The 20,043-nt window shown below is 43.6% G+C and overlaps 1 protein-coding gene across 2 annotated transcripts in view; it reads right to left on the reverse strand.

Annotated features, from left to right (window-relative positions):
- Positions 1-885: 885 nt before the first annotated feature.
- The window catches only part of EFHC2 (EF-hand domain containing 2), a 191,347-nt gene continuing 172,189 nt past the window's right edge, over positions 886-20,043 (reverse strand). For both annotated transcript variants that reach the window (XM_032426549.1, XM_032426550.1), the window contains exons 14-15: positions 17,513-17,618; positions 886-1,562 (exon numbers count right to left, since the gene is read on the reverse strand). In XM_032426549.1, the coding sequence (XP_032282440.1) occupies positions 1,461-1,562; positions 17,513-17,618 (208 nt within the window). In that variant the 3' untranslated portion in view covers positions 886-1,460. The remainder of the gene's footprint in view (positions 1,563-17,512; positions 17,619-20,043) is intronic.

Raw genomic sequence — 20,043 nt, forward strand, 5'->3', positions numbered from 1 at the left:
GTCAGTTGTCTTAAAAAAAAAAAAAAAAAACCTGGAATAAAAATCAAGTAGTCAAAATTAGATTTTATGGGTAAGTGGTCCTAGTATATAAGTTGAGTATTCTAGTTTATTGGAAAGTCCTATGGGGTCTATTCTAACCAAGGCACATGGAGAATGACCCTAGGTTTATATATAGAAATAGTTTATTGATTAGCTTCAATTTAAAAAAAAAAAAAAAGAAAAAAGAAAGAGCCATTGTTGTCAACCAAATTGGTACCTCTGAGTGCCGAGAAGCCAGCTCATTTCTAGGCAAGATGCCACAAATGTGGAGTGAAGGAATAATGAGGTGGCAGGGGCCCGTGACATGTCATCAGCTCCTTTTCCCCTCCTCCAAGCAGTCCCCAAAAGGTAGATGTGGAAGCCCCCCTTTTCCATAGACTTCTACCGTGTCTGACAACACCAGGGACCTAGAGTTAGGATACACAGCATCCAACACTGGAGACTGGAGTAGATTGGGACAAACTTCTCACAATGAATTCCCACAGGTCCATGGTGAGGAGTTTTAATCAAATATACACTACATGACAAAAGTTCTGCTGAAACTCAGAACGTATAGGCCTAGAAGAAAAATCAAAAAAGAACCAGAGGAAAAGCAGGAGGAAACATACTACAGTCCTAGAATATTTAAACCTCTGGGGTGGGTGGTGTGTGTGTGTGGAGAATGAACCAAAAAATCTCTCTCAAGATCTCCAGCATTCACATCCCTAAATATTTTAGACAGAAAACATTTTTGGTCATACTATAATTAGGTATACATGCATATATTCCTAAGTTAACAGCTAACTTTAGATATAAAAAGGGCATTAAAAATATAAACACTGCAAATGTTTCAATTTCTCTCCCAAACTTTTAAGTGTGAGTGTGTGTGTGTGAGTGTGTGTGCGTGTGTGTTGCAGGGCAAGGGCAGGAGTCCTTCTCATAGCTTTGCTACTTTCAGAAAATAAATACATTCACTGTAGAGAGGTTTAAGGATTATTTTGATAAGGTGGGTTGCTGCAAAATTTAATTATGTAAGTAATAAACATGTGTCAAAAAGATTTCAAAAAATGTTTAATAGAATCACAACTTATTGCTAAGATATAATTTGATTTTATATTGTCATGTACAGCTGTCAAGAGTAATTTTCTTTTTGTGTTGCAATGAATCAAATTATGCCGGATAGAAAATTACCATAAGATTCTTTGGTATTAATAAATCATACATGTAATAAAAATGTTTGACATTTCTTTAAATGGCATTTTTAATAATGCTGGTACATCAACAATGTAATACGATGTTCTGAAAAACTAAAATGACAAAAGGGAATTAACTGTGGCCTATGGATTTCAATTCAGTATGAACCTTGTATTTTTTTTTTTAATGAAATGATATCTACTGAAATAAACTTAGTAAAATGAGAGCAGGAAATCAATGGCATATGGTTACTCCTCCTCTAAGCCGAACACATCCTTTAAAAGGCGTATGTAGTTAATGTATTTCACGGGAATAGGTGATGGCATCCCGAGCCACTCATCTTCACATCTCTAGGAAAAGAACCAAAGATGGAGAGAATTATAACCACATGTCAAAGTGCAGTTTTGTCAATGCAACATCAGATGGTTTCTTATTGTTATATAAGCTCTTGATACATAGCTTATTCTCAAGGCAGATGTTTCTACGGTCTACCTCCGAATCGTAAGGCCTTTACGGTAGACTGAATTCTCAGGCTCACGTCTTCATCCCTCTCCGTGGTGGAATTATACACCCATGCTTTTTGCCATGCGACTCTGCAGACCCTCCTATGGAGTCTGTTTTCCTGTCCCTTTGCTATGGGCTTGGCCCCATGACTGGCTTTGGCCTATGTAATGCTAGCAGATGTACCGTGAAGAGAGGCTCTAACGGGCTAGTGCTGTACCTCCATCACTGCCCCGAGAAGAACATGGCCCGAGATGCTGCTGGTCCCAAAATGACATGGGTGGATCGAGCCCTGCTGACCTATGGGCCCATGGCCAAGAAAAATAAATGTCCATTGTTGAGAACCACTGAGATTTGGGGAGGGGGGGGTCCTGTTGGTCATGCAGCATTATTACAGTGAGAACTCCCCCTATGCTTTATTAAGACCTCAATTATTAAAATCTGAACTGCTAGCTACACTGATTGCTTGGTTACTGTTTCTTTAATCTAACAATGAAAAGAGCAATGAATCATTCACAGGATGTTCCTGGGGAGAAACTACTTTATATATATACTTCGTATATATGTATGTATAAATATATGCACACATATACTTCCTATATAATATATGGCATGTATATTTGCGTATATGTATTTTCTAATTTCAGAAAATAAATACCTTTACTCTTTTCTAGAGAGCTTTAAGAATATTTGGGGGCGCCTGGGTGGCTCAGTTGTTAAGTGTCCGACTTTTGATTTCAGCTCAGGTCATGAGCTCAGGGTCGTGAGATGGAGCCCTGTATTAGGCTCCACACTCAGCAAGGAGTCTGCCTGAGATCTTCTCTATCTCCCTCTGTCCCTCCCACCCCCTCTAAAATAAATAAATCTTAAAAAAAAGAGAATATTTTGATGAGGTGGGTTGCAACAAAACTTAATTATATAAGTAGTAGATACATGTCAGATTTCAAAAAGTCTTGTATATATGTATATCTAGACACACACAGATATGCCCACACATTTTTATTTATGTTGCAATGCTCAATATTAATGTCAATGGGGGGCAGGAAAGTCCATGCACTGTGGGCTGTTTGTATTTCTATTGTCAAGGTTAATTGTTTTACATAAGAGGTGCTATCTCTTTCCTGGTGTTACATTAGTATCCAGAATCCTAAGGTGTCAGAAACACAGGGAAAGTCTCAGTAATCCTGTGTTGGAACTGTGGAAGCAACCTGTGTAAGGACTGTTTTAGCTGGGCCTTATGGGATGAGGAGCAGTTTGGAAGGGGACGGAGTGATGAAGGGTGCTCTGGGCATAGGGGACAACATAAACAAAGGCCCACAGACCTAAGAATTTCTTTTCCAGGAAGATTGACCAGCCAGTCTAGTTGTGGTTTGGGACACATAGTATGAAGTGGCAAGAGAGGGGGTTGGAAGGAAAAGATGGGCCCAAACTTTGGGCTCTCTGTGCTAGTTCAGACTTTATGCTGTGGTTGGGGAAAGACACCGGTGGGTCTCCACCAGAGAAACCTGATTAGAAATTAATTAGATTCACTCACTGGATGTATGAAGAATGAAACGGAGGAGGAAAATCACTTTGGAGGTTACAGCAGTAATTCTGGGGGGGGAGCTGTGCCATAGCTGGGGGAGCTGCAGCTGGTGCGAGGACGAGCTACATCTGGAAGATTTTGCTGCAGTAGAACATAGAATGCCTGGAAGGTGATCAATTTGAAATGGTGATAAAGAGGCAGTGTTATGGGTTGAACTGTGTCCTCCCAAAAGATGGTGAGGGGCGCCTGGGTGGCTCAGCCATTAAGTGTCTGCCTTCGGCTCAGGTCATGATCCTGGGGTCCTGGGATCAAGCCCCGCATCGGGCGCCCTTCCTCAGTGAGGGGCCTGCTTCTCCCTCTGCCTGCCGCTCCCCCTACTTGTGTTCTGTCAAATAAATAAATAAAATCTTTAAAAAAAAAAAAAAGAGAGAGAGAGATGTTGAAATCCTAAGCCCCGGTATTTCAGCATGTGGCCTTATTTGGAAACTGGGTCACTGCAGATGTAATGAGTTAAGGTGAGGTCATGCTGGAGTTGGGGGGGGGGGTCCCTACTCCAATATGACTGGTGTCCTTATAAACTAATACAGGTAAACGAATATAGGTGAGGAGAGTTCTAAGACTTCTAAGTATAGTAATATTGATGATATCTATAGTAGTTTCCTAGGACCACCATAACAAATGAGCACAAACTGAGAGGCTTAAACCCACAGAACTTTATTCTGTCACTATATGGGGGGCCAGAAGGCCAGGTACTGGCAAGGTTGGTTCTTTCTGGAGGCTCTAAGGGAGACTCTGGTCCATGCCCCCTCTCCTAGCTTCCCGTGGTTGCCCCTTGTTCTCTGCATATGGCCCTCTGTCTTCACATGGCTTCTTATAAGGACACCAATTACTGGCTTTAGAGCCCACCCTAATCCAGTGTGACCTCATTTCACATTTCAGCTTTTAATTACATCGCAAAGACCCATTTCCAAGTAAGTTCATGTTCTGAGATTCGGGGGAGACATGAAGGGGGGGTGGGGGGGGGGGGGGGGGGGCATGCAATACTCAACCCAGGGCAACGTTATAAGCAAAATAAGGAAAGCAGAAAGAAGAGTTTTATTTTATTTTTTTAGTGTGGCAGTAAGGATCAGAGGAGAACAACTAAGTTCAATTTGGGACATTTTTAAATTTGAGGTACCCATAGGACGTCAAGGTGAAGATTCCGGTAAATACCTGGGAATAGGGTTCTGTGTAGCACAGAGCTACTATGCAAAGATGAGGAAGTCACTGAAATATGGGTGATATGTAAAACTATGGTAATTAATAACGTTGACACAGAATCAGAAATCAGGAGAACACCAAGTACTGGCATCTCTAAGGCATTAAAGAGATGATTTACAATGACAGTGAACTGGTTGCAGACTTTTGTGGGATTTATACTGCTTCATAGTGATGGTAATGCTACTCTGACTAATAAATTTATTAGATATTTACTATGTAACAGGTACTCTTTTTAAGTTTTTATCACAGAAAACCCTAAGAGGTAGGTATTATTTATTTACAGAAAAGGAAACTGAGGCATAGAAGGGTTTTAAGTTGCTTGTCCAGAAAACTGCCAGTAAGTGGAGGAGCCTGGACTGTAACCCCAGCAGTGAGGCTCCAGAGCTCTGCTCATCTGCCGAGCTGCCCTCCAAAGCCCAGCAGACTGGGCCAATCTAGAAGCCGCCGGCTCTCATCCTACATGGCTACATCTGATCCTATCATTTTCAACAAGGAAAGTTGAGTAGAAAACAATGTGGTTCTTGAAGTGACACACCTTTTCTTTCTCAAGAATGCCTCCTGGGGCACCTGGGTGGCTCAGTCGGTTAAGCGTCTGACTCTTGGTTTCTACTCAGGTCAGGATCTCAGGGTTGTGAGATGGAGACCCGCCTGAAGCTCTGCGCTGGGCTTGGAGCCTGCTTAGGATTCTCTCTCCCTCTCCCTCCCCCACCCTCACCTGCTCCCGCACACGCACGCGCGCTCTCTCAAAGAAAAAAAAAAAAAAGAATGCCTCCTGCCAGACATTGGAGGTTGAGCCCAAACCACCAACTGGCTGTGTAAAGAAGGAAATGGCCATTCAGGTGGATGAAGCCTAAATCCACTCCTAGGGCGTATTTATACCACATGGAACTTAGTGAAATGTCCATCCTACACCAAGAAGGAGTAAATCAGTGTGTGTGTGTGTGTGTGTGTACATATATACACACATATATGTACACACACAAAATTATGTATTTTAATCAACAGTCGTTCAACTATTCAACATGTCCTCAGAAATTTCATTACAAAACTTAAAGCAATTTTTGCTCGTAAGTGGTATTTTTAGATTTGATCGTGTTATAAAGGAGTATAATGCAAATATATGCATTCAAAATCACTCTTCCTGGATCGGTTTTTTTTTTTTTTAAATAAGAATTTTCAATACTGGGGCGCCTGGGTGGCTCAGTCTGTTAAGCGTCTGCCTTCAGCTCAGGTCATGATCTCAGGGTCCTGGGCTTGAGCCCCACATTGGGCTCCCTGCTCAGCAGGGAGTCTGCTTCTCCCTCTCCCTCTGCTGCTCCCCCTGCTTGTGCTCTCTCAAAAAAAAAAAAAATCTTAAAAAAAAGAATTTTCAATACAAAAATAATTAAATACATTATGCAACTCATATCACTGCAAAGAAATTATCTGGAGAATGGATTCTTTTATGAAACAGGCCAGTTCTAGAAGGTCCTTCCCTCATAACTTCTTCATTAGGCAGCAAAAGTTTCTTATTTTTGAGCAAGGAATCATGATTTAACCTCTAACAATAAAAGAGAAAGAAACTGAGGGACTCACGTTGGAATGATGGCAACTCAAGAATTTGGAGATGGGAGTTATTATTTATTAGCAACGAGCTGGACTTGGACAAAATGAAACACAAGTAAATACCTTGAGGTTTGAGATGAAGGATGATTTGAGATGAAAAGTGATCTAGGAAGTAAAATGTTTGAGTTCTGTGAGCTGTTGTAGCAAATTCATCGAACCCAAGGAGGGGGTCATGGGAACCTCTCATCTATAGCCAGTGGACCAGAAGCACAGGTGATAAACTGGTGTCTGAAGTGGGGGGGAGGGGCAGTCTTGTGGGACTGAGCCCTTACACCCTGTGGGATCTGATGCTGATCATGTCGGAACTGAGTTGAATTGTAGGACCCTTAGCTGGTGTCAAGAGTTGTTTGGTATATGGGAAAAAAAACCCAGCACATTGGAATTGGTACCAGAATTGTAGCCAACCCCTAATTTTAGGGAGATTTTCACAGGTACTAGTTTAAATGGATCAACAGAAATTAAATCGAGATCCAAAGGAGGGTGGGAAAACAGGAGGTAAGATTTAAGAAACTCAGGGGAGGGGAGGCAATGATAAAGTAGAGGGAAAAAGTATCTTCTTCATAGTTTTGCCTGTAATTGGGTCCATCTAAAGGAGTCACATGGGGCACCTGGGTGGCTCAGTTGGTTAAGCGACTGCCTTCGGATCCTGGAGTCCCGGGATCGAATCCCGCATCGGGCTCCCTGCTCAGCAGGGAGCCCGCTTCTCCCTCTCCCGCTCCCCTCTCTTGTGCTCTCTCTCTCTCTCTCTCAAATAAATAAAATCTTTTAAAAAAATAAAAAATAAAAAATAAAGGAGTCACATGGGCAATCTCTCTGCAAAATAAAGAGCTCTTTGGTGACACGAGAAACCCCACACTCCCACTGCCTAATTGTTCTAATAAATCCACAAATGTTCTACATTACATAATATTTATGACAATCTGGGCAGTGAATAAAAATAGTCTCTGTGTTCACTGACCTTTTATTCATGCTACACTACAAAATGAGAAGAAAAGTCCAGGTCAGATGGTATTCCCAGCAGGGCACGTACCTTTTAAGTGGAAATAACTGCATGGTAATTGTACAACAGGAGAGCTCATCCACAACAGCCGATCGAGCCTTCCCCTGCCCGATGATGATGAGCCTGCTGGTGTTTCTGCAGAAGAGCCCCGACTGTGCGTATTTGGCATCTTCAATACCTGAGCGTGGCAGGCTGTGCCAGCACCCCTCCCGATCTCCTCACCCTTTCCACTTCGGCGCTCACCGGCCCGACGTCCAACCTGCGTTCCTCTGCCTGAAAGCTTTTCTTTGGCCTCTGAGGCCCACTTTGGTTGCCCCTGTGACATGCCACAAGTGCCTGGGAATTCATTCTTTTCCTCCCTCGTCAGGAGCAGCCCTCACCCATGACTGACGGGAGCTGATGGATGAATAGTGCAACCCCCTTGCACTTCGGGTGGGAAAACGCTGAGGTACATCTAGGCCCCTGGATCCCTGAGTTTCCCAGAGGCATTAAGCTCCAGTCACCAACATGTGTCACTGGTTTGAGAATATGCCCTGTGGCAGCCCCTTCCCTTCCACTCTTCATTCCCCACTCCCTTCATAGTCTTCCCTCCACCTCCCTCACAATCAATATACACTCGAATCCTTGTCCCCACGTCGGCTTCTTGAGGAAGTCAAACAAAGACACCATGTGATTCTGTATTTACCAGCATTAATAAAATGTCTATGAAAGCCACAGCACAGCTCGGAACAAAGCAACTTCCTGACAAACTGACGGATGGATCCAGAGTCTCCAATGTGACTTCCAGATAACTCAAGAGATGGCGCCCCAATCTCAAAACCAAATTCGATTTCCTCCTAAGGAATATTTTCTGGAAGGAGGAAGAACTATGAAATGCAGAGCGAAATTCAACAATGATGCACAATCGTGACTCCAAAATGGCTGGGAATCATTGTCTGCAAGAGGGCCCCACGGTATCTTCCAAGCTGGCTTTGACTAAAGCTACTGACGATGTCAAAGTAGTTGGCAATAAATTACTTGTTCATCAACGGTGAAAAAATGTAGCTGCTGATCTGTAAAATCATACACCCTTGAAGCAAAGATGGCACTGGCTGGGAACCCAGTAAACAGCAGCTGCCCAGTGAGAATAGCAAAGCTGTGTGTGAGCTCATGTGCTCTGGATTTATTTGCTTTGACATTTTTAAAAGGAAATTTAATTGGATTATGTCTCCTTCTAGTTTAAAATTTTCTACTGTAGTACTGGCCACCAGATGCATGAGGGGGAAAAGATCGGGAGCCAATTAAATTCCACGCTTCACTGAAACAAGGTTATTTTTATTCCTCCCAAATGTAAGGCTGATGCAGTCATGTTAGTGATTTCACTCTGTTATTTCCCTCCCCTTGCTCAAAAAAAAAAAAAAAAAAAAAAGACGTGTCTATAGGAAATATCTATGAATTTGTAGAAAAGTCCAGTAGGGTGTATGGAACCAAAACTGTGGTTTTCTTGGATTTACTGCCTTCTAAATGGTTGACGTGACCTCAGAAATAATTCAATTGACAAAACTATAAAAGCAATTACATTTCCATGAATCAAAGGGAAATTAATTTGGGGAAGAAATTTTGCAAATACTTGTTGAGATAATCAAGAGCATTCTGATGCCATAAGGAAAAGCTCATCGATTAAAAAAACCTGGAGATTTGCTTCTATTCCTATCCATTTCTGTGTCAGTGTAGCTAAAACACAGGTGAAACCTTTCCTTGAAACTGCCTTCCAGGGTAAATAAAGTTTTCAAGAGGACATGAATTTTCGCGGAGCTTTAGTGGTAGGCTTCTGCATCCAATTCAAGTAGACATCATCCGGTGCTTTGAATCAAAGCGGATTCCAGCAGAACCGTTCCCTACTAGGTCACTGTTTTGTGTTATGTAATCGGTCTGTGTTTATCAGCTACTTTTAAAGTCTAATGAGAATGACTAACAGTCTTTTATTTCGACTGATAAATTCAACCTCAAATCCTAGAAATAACTGCTTACTTATTAGAGCGGGCACTAGCCCCTAACTATATCATCTTCACCTTTAGGAATGCCTTTGAGTCTCCACTTCCTATCTATAAATTTGAAAGGATACTTAATTTTCACAGGATTGGGACAATAAAATGTCACAGGATAGCCCACCCTTTAAATACCAAAAGAAGATCTTCCACAAGTGGGGTGTCCAAAGACGTATCCCAGGGTGCACCCGACCTGCCCCCTCCTCCCCACGGCCAAGGCAATATATATCATCCTGTTGTGGCAGGAGAGGGCTGGAGAGCCCACTGCTAATGGTCCGGCAGTTTCAGTGCTCATAAAATGAAGCCACATCCAATTTTTCTCAGAAATGTCAAAAGATAAGACGCCAGTCACACGGTGCAAGTTATAAAGTTTATACGAGAACCGATTTAGTGTTATTTTTTAAAACGTGGCTTCTGAGATTAACCAGACAGGCTCTAAACAGCGGGCCCTATTTTGCCAGTTTTACAGCCACCATCTGTAAGCAAGCACAAGAGAATGGAAATGGGGTCTCCAGGCCTTGACAGCGCCAGGGCAACATGCTGGGGCCGTAGATAGTCACATAATGGAGTGGGAGGTCAATTACAGCCCCGGGGGCTCACCACGGGCCGCTGTGGGAGCCAGGCGGAGGCCCAGCCAGGGGAGCTCCTGAGAATTCGGGCTACAGGCCACAGTCAAGAGACATATGGTGGGTGACAGTTGGTTTACGCCCAGCCACATAGGGAAATCGCTCACCCAAGGACTAATCAAAGCTAAATGAGCTACAGACCACAGTCCTCTTTGTAAATTTCACTGGTTTGTTCTTGGACCCCCAGCCTTATTAGCTGAGTCCACCTAGCCATCACATGTAGGGTAGCCCCACCTGAGTCTGGGGGACCAGTCCTGACATCCAGCGGACCAAGCGCCGAAGGCTGTGATCTGGACCTGGCTTTACACCCTGGCTGTGAGGTTTGTTCGCCTGAGCCCAAGTTTTTATTCTGGCAACGGACCGTGCTGGGTCATTCTCTCTTTGCCCCCAGAAGATCCATTTTCTGCCTTCTTTCCCCAGTTCACTGCCCTCGGAGGCCGCGCTCTGTGGATTGCATCACTTGCCGAGCTTCCTTGTTCTCTGGTGGCTCGATGGGTCCAGCCAATGGGGCGCAGCAAGAGATCAGGGTATTGATTCCACTTCTCCTCCCCCTGCTCCCTCCCTGCCTGGCCATGGTTTGGCAGTGGCTACCCGCCTTTACCTGCTGCCCCTGCCCCAGCTCCGCCACTGGGCTCCACTACCACCGGGCCCGCTCTGCTTCTTCAGACCTATGGATGGTGATGGTTTCCCGCTCTTGCTCGTCCCTGATCCGGTTCCTGTAACCCTACCCACTCCTCTGGCAACAGTCCCTTCATTCAATCCATTTCCCTGACTCCTCTGAGTGTGCTTTGTATGTACATTTCCTACTGGAACGTCACTGGTAGAGGGATTTAGCCAGCTCTGTCCCCTGGGCAGGGCTAAAGGCTTAGTTCAAGCCTGTGGACTGGCTTCCTCTGATTGCTGAATAGTGCTAGCTTCAGGATTCCCCATCACTGTGCTCCCTGTTTCAGAGAGATGCCCTGCCTTTCCAATCCCATGTCTGGTGTGCCAGACCAGCCTCCAACTCAGCCCCTGGTTGGCTGAAGCCACTGGTCCTGTTCCTCTTTTCTGGCCCCTCCCTGATCACCCCATACACTGCAGGTAAGCAGGTTAGCCTGGGAAGGTGGCCCAAATCCCTACCCCGACCATCCGTCCTGTCCATTAACATGGACACGAACGAACTGGTGTTAAATCTAGTACTGAGGCCCGCTCACTTTTCATCAGCCAGGAAGTCTCTTTTCATTCCTCAGTAAGATCCCCAGTTAGGGAAGAGATAATGTTCAGCACAGGAGTATAAAGCAATCCAGCTTCCAAGTGGTGGCCGGTACTGGTAACTTCTAGAGAGCTGTTCACGGCATCACGGGAACTTCAGCCAGAGCTAGCCTGTCCAGCTCCTACACTGGAGGGAGCACGCAGCTGCCCAACCCCTGGCCTCCACCCTGGCCACGCTTCCACCCCGGAGCTCAGCCTGCCATCCCTTCTTCTCAACAGAACTCGAATCCGTCACGTCACACTCAGGGCTAGGTCACGTTCACGGCCTGGTGGATCTCATCCTGAAGTCCCACATGTGCCTTTTTGGCTGGGACAACTTCCCCAAATGTTGGCAATCTCCAGAGCTCCAAGTGAGAGGTGTTGTGTGTCCAACTGGGCCCCCACAGACCTACACAGCTGGTCTGGCTCCTCCCTGGCCTCTCCCAGCATTAAACGCTCTCCTGTCAATGTCCCACCATGGGCATAAGATCAGGCAGTGACAGGGGAGCAGGAGTGGGGAGGGGGCTGTGCCACACTGCCAGGCCCCCAGTTGATGCCAAGAACAATCAACAAAAGCTTCAAGGACAGTAAAAGCGAACATAAACAAGTGGGATTGCATCAAACTGAAACATTTCGCCACAGCAAAGGAAACGATCAACGAAAAAGCAACCTCCTGAATGGGAGAAGAAATTTGCAAATGATGTACCTGATAAGGGGTTAACATCCTAATCATATAAAGAATTCATAAAACTCAATATTAAAAAACCAATCTGATTTAAAAAAATTGGCAGAGGACCTGAACAAACATTTTTCCAAAGAAGACACCCAGATGGCCAACAGGTACATGGAAAGATGCTCGACATCACTCACCATCAGGGAGATGCAAATCCAAATCACAATGAGATATCAGCTGTCACCTGTCAGAATGGCTTTTATAAAAAAGATAAGAAATAACAGTATTGGCGAGAACATGAAGAAAATGCACTGATGGTGGGAATGGAAATTGGTGCAGCCATTGTGGAAAACAGTATGGAGGTTCCTCCAAAGACTAAAAACAGAGCTACCCTACGATCCAGCAATTCCACTTCTAGGTATTTATTGGAAGAATATGAAAACATGAATTAAAAAAGACATATGTACCCCTATGTTCATTGCAGCATTATTTAAAATAGCCATGGGGCGCCTGAGTGGCTCAGTTGGTTAAGCGTCTGCCTTCGGCTCAGGTCATGATCTCCAGGTCCTGGGATTTAGCCCCGCATCAGGTTCTCTGCTCAGCAGGGAACCTGTTTCTCCCTCTGCCTGCCGCTCCCCCTGCTTGTGCTCTCTCTCTCTCTCTCTCAAATAAATAAATAAAAATCTTTAAAAAAATAATAAAATAAAATACCCATGATATGGAAACAGTCTAAGTGTCCATCAGTGGATGAACAGATTTAAAAAAACTGTGGTATATATGTACAAGAGAATATTATTCGGCCATAAAAAAAAGAAGGAAATCTTTAAATTTGCAACATCACAGATGGGACTTCAAGGGCATTATGCTAAGTGAAATACATCAGACAGAAAAAGACAAGTACAATTATGACTTCACTTATATGTAGAATCTAAAAAGCCAACCAACCAAACAAAACAGAAACAGACTCATAGCTACAGAGAACAAACAGACGATCGCCAAAGGGGAGAGGGGTAAGGGAGGGATGGACGAAATAGGCAAAGGGAATTAAGACGTACAATCTTCCAGTTATAAAATAACTAAGACAGGGATATAATGTACAGAAGGAATACAGTCAATAATATTGTATGGTGATGGATAGATGGTAACTAATTGGGTGACCATTTTGCAATGTGTATAAATCACCATGTTATACACCTAAAACTAATACAATATTGTATGTTAATTATTTTTAATAAAAACAAAAAACAAGAGCTTCAAGAACAATTGGTTGCCAAGCTAGGATGTACCATCCAGGATCCCCTTGAGGAAGGACTCAGTGGCCCAGCTGCTGAGAGCCCCCTTCAGGGATTGCCTCGGCTACAGAGCTGTCTTGGCTGTAAAGAGTCACATTACCCAAGGTCAACCCCCTTCCTAAAGCAACCCACAGGGATAAAGGCCAAGCCATTGTGACCCATCTCAGGACAGCCTCTGAAAGGCCATTCTAGCTCCAGAGCTCTTTGTGGGCTGGCTCAACTGCTCCCTCTGCTTACTCCTGTGTCCTTCCTCTCCCTTCCACAGGTATTGATCCCAAGAACACTCCCAAATAAACCTCTTGCACATTAAGCTCCACCTGCTTCCTGGAGAACACAACCTGTGTGGCGGGCTCTGACCCGAGTGTCTCCGGGCATTATCAGACAGGAACATTTAAGCACACTTACATGGTTCAGGAGATCCTGTACTTTTCACTACTGATTGTACTCTATCAGCTATGCAATATCATGCTCAACCCATTCCCACTGAATATTTTCACATGAGATTATAGACTCGCTGGTAACATTCCCAAGCTATCTTATATCCTCTTTATGAAACAATAACAAGCTTAGGAATACCAGAGTGCTGTAGACTCTGAGATCTAGTTACGTTCTCATTATTAAGTTAAATTGGTATCATTTTATACCTATGTTCCTTTCTTTCTTAACTGGCGAAAAAGAAATGGCCCCTTCCAAATGTCTCCCACAGACTGAACTGCTTCTAGGCTTGGTCAGCAGAGATGATAAAAGACCCAAAGAATTAAGTTCTCACTATATATGAGTAACAACTGGAAGAGCCCCCTGCTAAAGCAGGGGCCCTTCTTCTGATGCTACATTCCTGTTCCGTAACTGGTCTCCTACCTTTAAGGATAGAATCACTGATCTTAGCCTTGGAAGGTGACTGCTCAAGGCCTAGCCCCCTCATTTGAGGAAGTAAAGACCTCTCCATTTTACAAACAATAGTAATAGCTAACATTTAAACCCTTTATTACAGGACAGATGTGGCGATAAGTGTCTCACGTGTATCAACTCAATCCTCATAACCACACCGATGGAAGTACTATTCTTTCTCTCTCTCTTTTCTTTTTCTTTCTTTTTTTCCTTCTCTCCTTCCTTCCTCTTTCTTTTTCTCTCTCTCTCTTTCAGAAATGTGCACCCACACACACACACACACACACACACACACACACAGAGAGTGCAGGGCGGAGGGGCAGAGGAAGAGAGAGTCCTAAGCAGACTCTGCACTGAGCACGCAGCCTGACTGGGGCTCAATCCCGTAAGCCCAGAGCCAAAACCAAGAGTTGGAAACTTAATCGTCTGCGCCACCCAGGTGCCCCGGAAGTACTACTCTTATCTCCATTGTTGAGGGGAGGAAACCTGAAAGGTTGAGTGACTTGCACAAAGTCACCCAGTTAGTCAATCACAGAGCTAAGGATTTGAACTCAGGTTCATGTCCCAGTCACAGAGTATGCAAGGGATGAAATGGGGGAGGGGTGGCTAAGGTGAGAGTAGATCTTGGGCTTTCCCACGGAGTGATTCCTCTTGCAGTGTGGGTGGTGATCCTTCTGTGGGCCCTTATATCAATTTAATGGCTCACAAACGACATTCAAAAGAGAGAAAGAAGGGGTGTGGGGGAGGGGAGAAAAGGAAAAGAGGGAAGAAAGAAAGGAAGAGAGAAAGAAAGACAAGATGGCATCGCACCACATGTAGTCCAAATAGTACTGTTTCACGAAACTTTGGTTCCACTGTATCTGTGCATGCTGGGTTGCTATGAAAAAAGTCTTTAACTGTGGGTTGTCATACCCAAAGGTCATTAAATTTCATTCAAATTCAGTCATCAGGAAAATAAAAATTAAAGTAATAAGCTACCATGCTTTCAGAGGCAAAAATGTAAAAACAACTTGAATGCCTATCAACAAAAAAATGGATGAATAAATTATTCTCTATCCATATTACAGCTATTAAGGAATGGCTCAGGTCTATACATATTAAACTAGACAGATTGCCCATGACGTAGCATTAAGTAGGAGAAACATACCGCCGATAAATGCATGTGGTAGGATTATATGTTGTACAATCAGTGATGAAGCCCCCAACATACAGGTGAACATTTGGGTGGTGGACTGGGTGGAATGGAAAAGGAGGGAAGTAGGAACTAAGGAAAAGTACAACAAAGGCAGCTGCCATCTAGCCAGAAGCAGGGTGCACATCATCCAGAGCGCCAGAGGAAACAGAGGACATGAGCAAATCGTCTAAGTCGAGAGGAATTTAATAAAGTGACTATTTACAAAGTTGTGGGAAGCGTTGAGGAAAACCAACAGGGGATCCTCCAGTCCCTCAAGGACTATAGCAACAGGGAGCCAGTGCCACCACCTGAGGCTGGAGGGGCAAGGGAAGGTGGTTACTGGAACCTGGAGTGGTGAGCAGCTATATGGAGGAGGCAGGCCATCCATGGAAACCGGCAGGGAGGGAAAGGATTTCTCTCTCCTCCCACCCTCCACTCTCCCAACCCAATTGGAGGCCAGGGGGCTAGGGGACCCGCTGATGCAGCCCATCAAGGTTAACTGCCCAGGACTCAGAGTACGAGAGAGGGGGCTGGAGAAAAGTCCTAATGGGACAAATGGATGATATCCAACACAGAATACTATAACATTAAGTGAGAAGGTAGAATAGAAACTACATCTACAATTTTTCTTTTTACATACAACATTAAATATTTGCATGGATGAAAATTAAAAGGTTGCCAAATGACAGTACTGATTTGCTTTTGTGATGGTATCTTGGATTTTAGTTTATTAAATCCATTATGTTCAATAATAATTACATTAAAAAAGAATATATTTTTTCTATTCTTCGCAGTAAAACAGACCTGAGTTACAAGTCTTGACTTGCTGTTTCTCTACCTTCCTCATCTCTAAAATGGGGATCAGGAGAGTACCTATCTCATAGGGTTGCTATGAGGATTTAACCAGCTAATAGATTTTCAGGCCTTAGGGTAATGTTTGGCACAGAGTAAATGCTTTAAGTGTTTGCAGTTGTTATGGTGACAATGTGATATCAAGAGCCTCCCAATGGGTCTACCTGTCTCCATGGCCCCTCTTCAGAGCAAGCGCCCTTTAAACGGTACACCTGATCACGTCGCTCTCTTCCTTGAAGTCCGTCCATGGTCTCCAGATCTTGCAGGACAATACTCAAACCTCACCCTTGCCGGTATCTCCAGCTTTACCCTCTTCCACTCCTCCCTTCGTGCCTTCATCCCAGCCACACCAATTCCTTCTGGTTCTGCACAAGCACCATGCTGTCTGTCCCCTGTCCCAGAGCCTCTGTTGGGAATGCCTTTTCCCTACCATGCCACTTCCCTCCCTTGCTGACTCTTCCTATTTGTCACTGAAATTTCAAGAAGACTTCCTGTCCCCGCTCCCCCATCCCGCCAACCCCAACAGCTTCCTCCTATTCCTTTCCATCCCATGCAGGCTGTATTATGCCACACTCCAAATCCTGAGTGTATTGATTCCGCCATCAGCAGGTGCCTGCCCCGCCCTGGAAAGGTAGCAATAATGACCTTCGTCTCTGGACCCCAGCACGGAGCACAGAACCTGCTGAGAGTGGGTATTTAATTCATGATTTGTCTGAGAAATTTATAAATGAGCGAGTTATGTGACCCAATGTCACTCAGCTAAGTAAGTGGCAGAGCCAGAATTCAACCCGAGTTATGTCAGACTCCAAAGGCCACCCCTATCTCCCAACCTTCTGGAAGTTCTAAGGCTGCCTGCCACTCCAGAAGAGTTGCATGCCTAAGGGAACTCCCCAGGGGCACTAGACCAGTTCAGGCCAGAATGAGTTGGTCAGCGGAGACCGGGAGTAATAAATGCCTCCTTTCTGGGAGTAACCACATGACATTTGCTTTATCAAGGGACTTTCCCAAGAAAATCAATTTCTGGAGCATGTTAAAATATAAACAAACCGCCATCCACCCACCCACTCCTTAAAGACAATTGGTCCAAAGAGATCTTAGAGAATTCAGACAATTCCACAATGTTGAGAGCACCACCCGATCACATGAACTTTGTTTTCCCTAACCAAGCATTTTTCTACTGAATTTTTATTTTAAATTTGGCTCCTCTGTGAAATGTGCATCCCCATCCTATACTGTTTCACCCAAGGCAAACCTGTATGCACAGCCACAGACGTACTGGGGATTCTTGACCTATGCACCATTTGAGATTTGCTCTCGTGGCTCACGATAATGTTAGCAGAATCCCTTGATAACAGTGTTTATATCTATTTATAACTAACCTATTATCCTATTTTCCATATAATTGGATGCGACTGAGTTTAAAAAAAATTCAGCTGCAGAAGAAAAGTCATGCTCTTATAGAGCAGATGTTCACTCAGCATGGAAAGTGAATTAGCCTTTAACACAAATACCCAGAAATACATCAGTGCTTTTTCCAAAAGCACTGGCGTTAATGTTTTATGCTGAAAAATAATTTTTAAGACAAAGGATATTAAAAATGCAAGGGAGGTGGCCAGAGCTGGTTTTTAAAACAGGTGTTAATTTTACCTCTTTCATGTATGACGGTGCTTCCAATTCGGGCATTGGATTCATTCTCCAGTTCAGGGCGCAGAAAAATGACTCATAATTTATTTGTTCTTTACTGTCTTCAAACCTGAAAATATCATTATAATATATAATTTGACTCAATCTACAGAATTCAGGACCAAAATGTCAGCTTAAATGCTACCAGGAAAACATAATGTCAGGTTATGTTTTAATGCCTCATATTTTTCTTATTTCTTACTAGTTTTTTTTTTTTAAATCAGATTCTAACCCTCGAGAGAGTGAACTCTCTGCGAGCAGAGATCACACACAGCTCATTCACCACAGTGTCCCCAGCACCTAGATTCCTGCTGGCATTTAGTAGGTGCGCAATAAAGATTTGCTGCAGTTGCCACAGAAACAAATGAGCTTATTCAGTAACTGAGACCATTTTGTTCAGAGTATTTGCAGGCCCTCTTAATTTAATATGGTTGATACTATAGGTCAGTGAAACAAAATCTCCTTGTGTTTCTTAAATGGCATGCCTTTTAAATTTTTAAGGGGAGCCTAGATTCATTGCGTCTATGCAGTTATTTTTAGGAAAAATAAAAGGTATCTTTATCATTTATTATGTAGCCATTAAAAGGGGTTATTTAGGGGGCACCTGGGTGGCTCAGTCGGTTAAGCTTCCGACTCTTGATTTCGGCTCAGGTCATGATCTCAGGGTTGTGAGATGGAGCCCCGCGTCGGGCTCTGCGCTGGGTGTGGAGCCTGCTTAAGATTCTCTCTCTCCCTCCCCCTACGCCCCTCCCCACCTCTAAAAGAAAAAAAAGGAGGGGGTTATTTAGATCCACATATGCTGTCATGGAAATATGTTCATGATATATTGTTGAGCAGAAAGAAGATTACAAAATAGTATGTAGAATTATGATCTCACTTGAGGTATATATTTATATAAAAAGGCACAGTGGCGCCTGGGTGGGTCAGTCAGTTAAACATCTGACTCTTGATATGAGCTTAGATCTTGATCTCAGGGTCATGAGTTCAAGCCCTGTGTTGCGCTCCACGCTGGATGTGGAGCCTACTTAAAAAAAAAAAAAAAAAAAAAAAAAGGCATAGAAAAATTCTAGTGACAATACCCTGAAGTATTAAAACAGCTATCTCTGGGAAGAGAGACTGCTTTTTGCTTTAGACTTCTCTGTATCATCTGAATTGTTTTAAATTCATAAGAAAAAATACTAAGCCCATTTTTCACTTAAAAGAAAACATTGGCATAAATTTAACCTTAACCATAATAGAGTTTTGGCCATTAAGACCCAGTAATTTCAAACACAATTGATGGAATGACCTGAACACTAAGTGAAATTCTTCTTAGTATAATACCTCAATGCCACCTAGTCGTAATTTCACCACACTCTGCCAATTTTTAAGGCTAAACATATACTGATCATGTCAGACCATTTTTTGAAGGCCAAGACCAAGGCCAAGACCATTGTTCCCAGCACCCTGCCAGGATTCCTGCCCCACTCAGGACCTCCAACTCAACACTCCCTCTCCAACCGGCAAGTGAGGTGCACAAGATACTGTGGCAAGGATGACCAGGGGATAATTACTTAAAAGAAAACCTGGTGATAATAAACGTAGGAAAATAACATACTCATAACCAGTCAAAAGACTTTGTTTTTCCTCAGGAGTAAAGAAAATAATAGCTCATATTTATAAATGAATATAAATTAGCAGTAGTAAGTTAAATGTTACAAGATGAAGTCACATAGACTTGTCAATCTAAACAAAGTAGAATAAACAGAGTGATCCGAAGAGGAGAAGGGGAATTTGGTTCTTCTTTTGTGTACATTTTCTTTGGCCGAGGATTCTAGAATACAACTCCAATATGCTGCCCCCTACCACTGTTTATCCTCTGGATTTTGGCTCACTCGTCATTTGAACTCCTTGAAAGGACATGCTCTGTTTATGGAAATATTTGTAGCCAAAATGCTGGACCATTATGTCTTTTATTTGTGTGTGTTTTGGGAGAAGAACTAAAACTCAGTCAATTAAAGATGTTTGGTAAAAAACTTTCCTCTAGCATGGAGCCTTGAAGACAAGTATTCCCTAATACTCTGAGTAGGAGCTGAGGTCAGAGAATGAGATCATGTAGGGCCTTTGACTTTCATACTGAGGAAAACTAAGAGCCACTGGAGCATATTGTACACAGAACAGTTATGGGATCTCCATTATATCTTCTAAAGATCAGGCTCACTGATATATTGAGAAGGGAATGCAGGCGCAGGGCCAAAGTGGCGGGGCAGTCAACGGTCTTCTGCAGTGATCCAGAGTAGGCATAATGGCGGCCTAGATGGCAGTGGGGGCAGCGGAGGGCACTGAGGAGTGGTCAGTTCTGGATATATATATATATATATATATATATATATATATATATATAAAGATTTGTTTTAGAGAGAGAGAGCAAGCGAGCGAGTGGGGGGAGGGGCAGAGGGAGAAGGAGAAAGAGAATCTCAAGGAGACTCTGCGCTGAGTATGGAGCCCAGTGCGGG

The sequence above is a fragment of the Phoca vitulina genome, unplaced genomic scaffold, assembly GCF_004348235.1.
Source record: "Phoca vitulina isolate PV1807 unplaced genomic scaffold, GSC_HSeal_1.0 scaffold35, whole genome shotgun sequence".
NCBI lineage: Eukaryota > Metazoa > Chordata > Mammalia > Carnivora > Phocidae > Phoca > Phoca vitulina.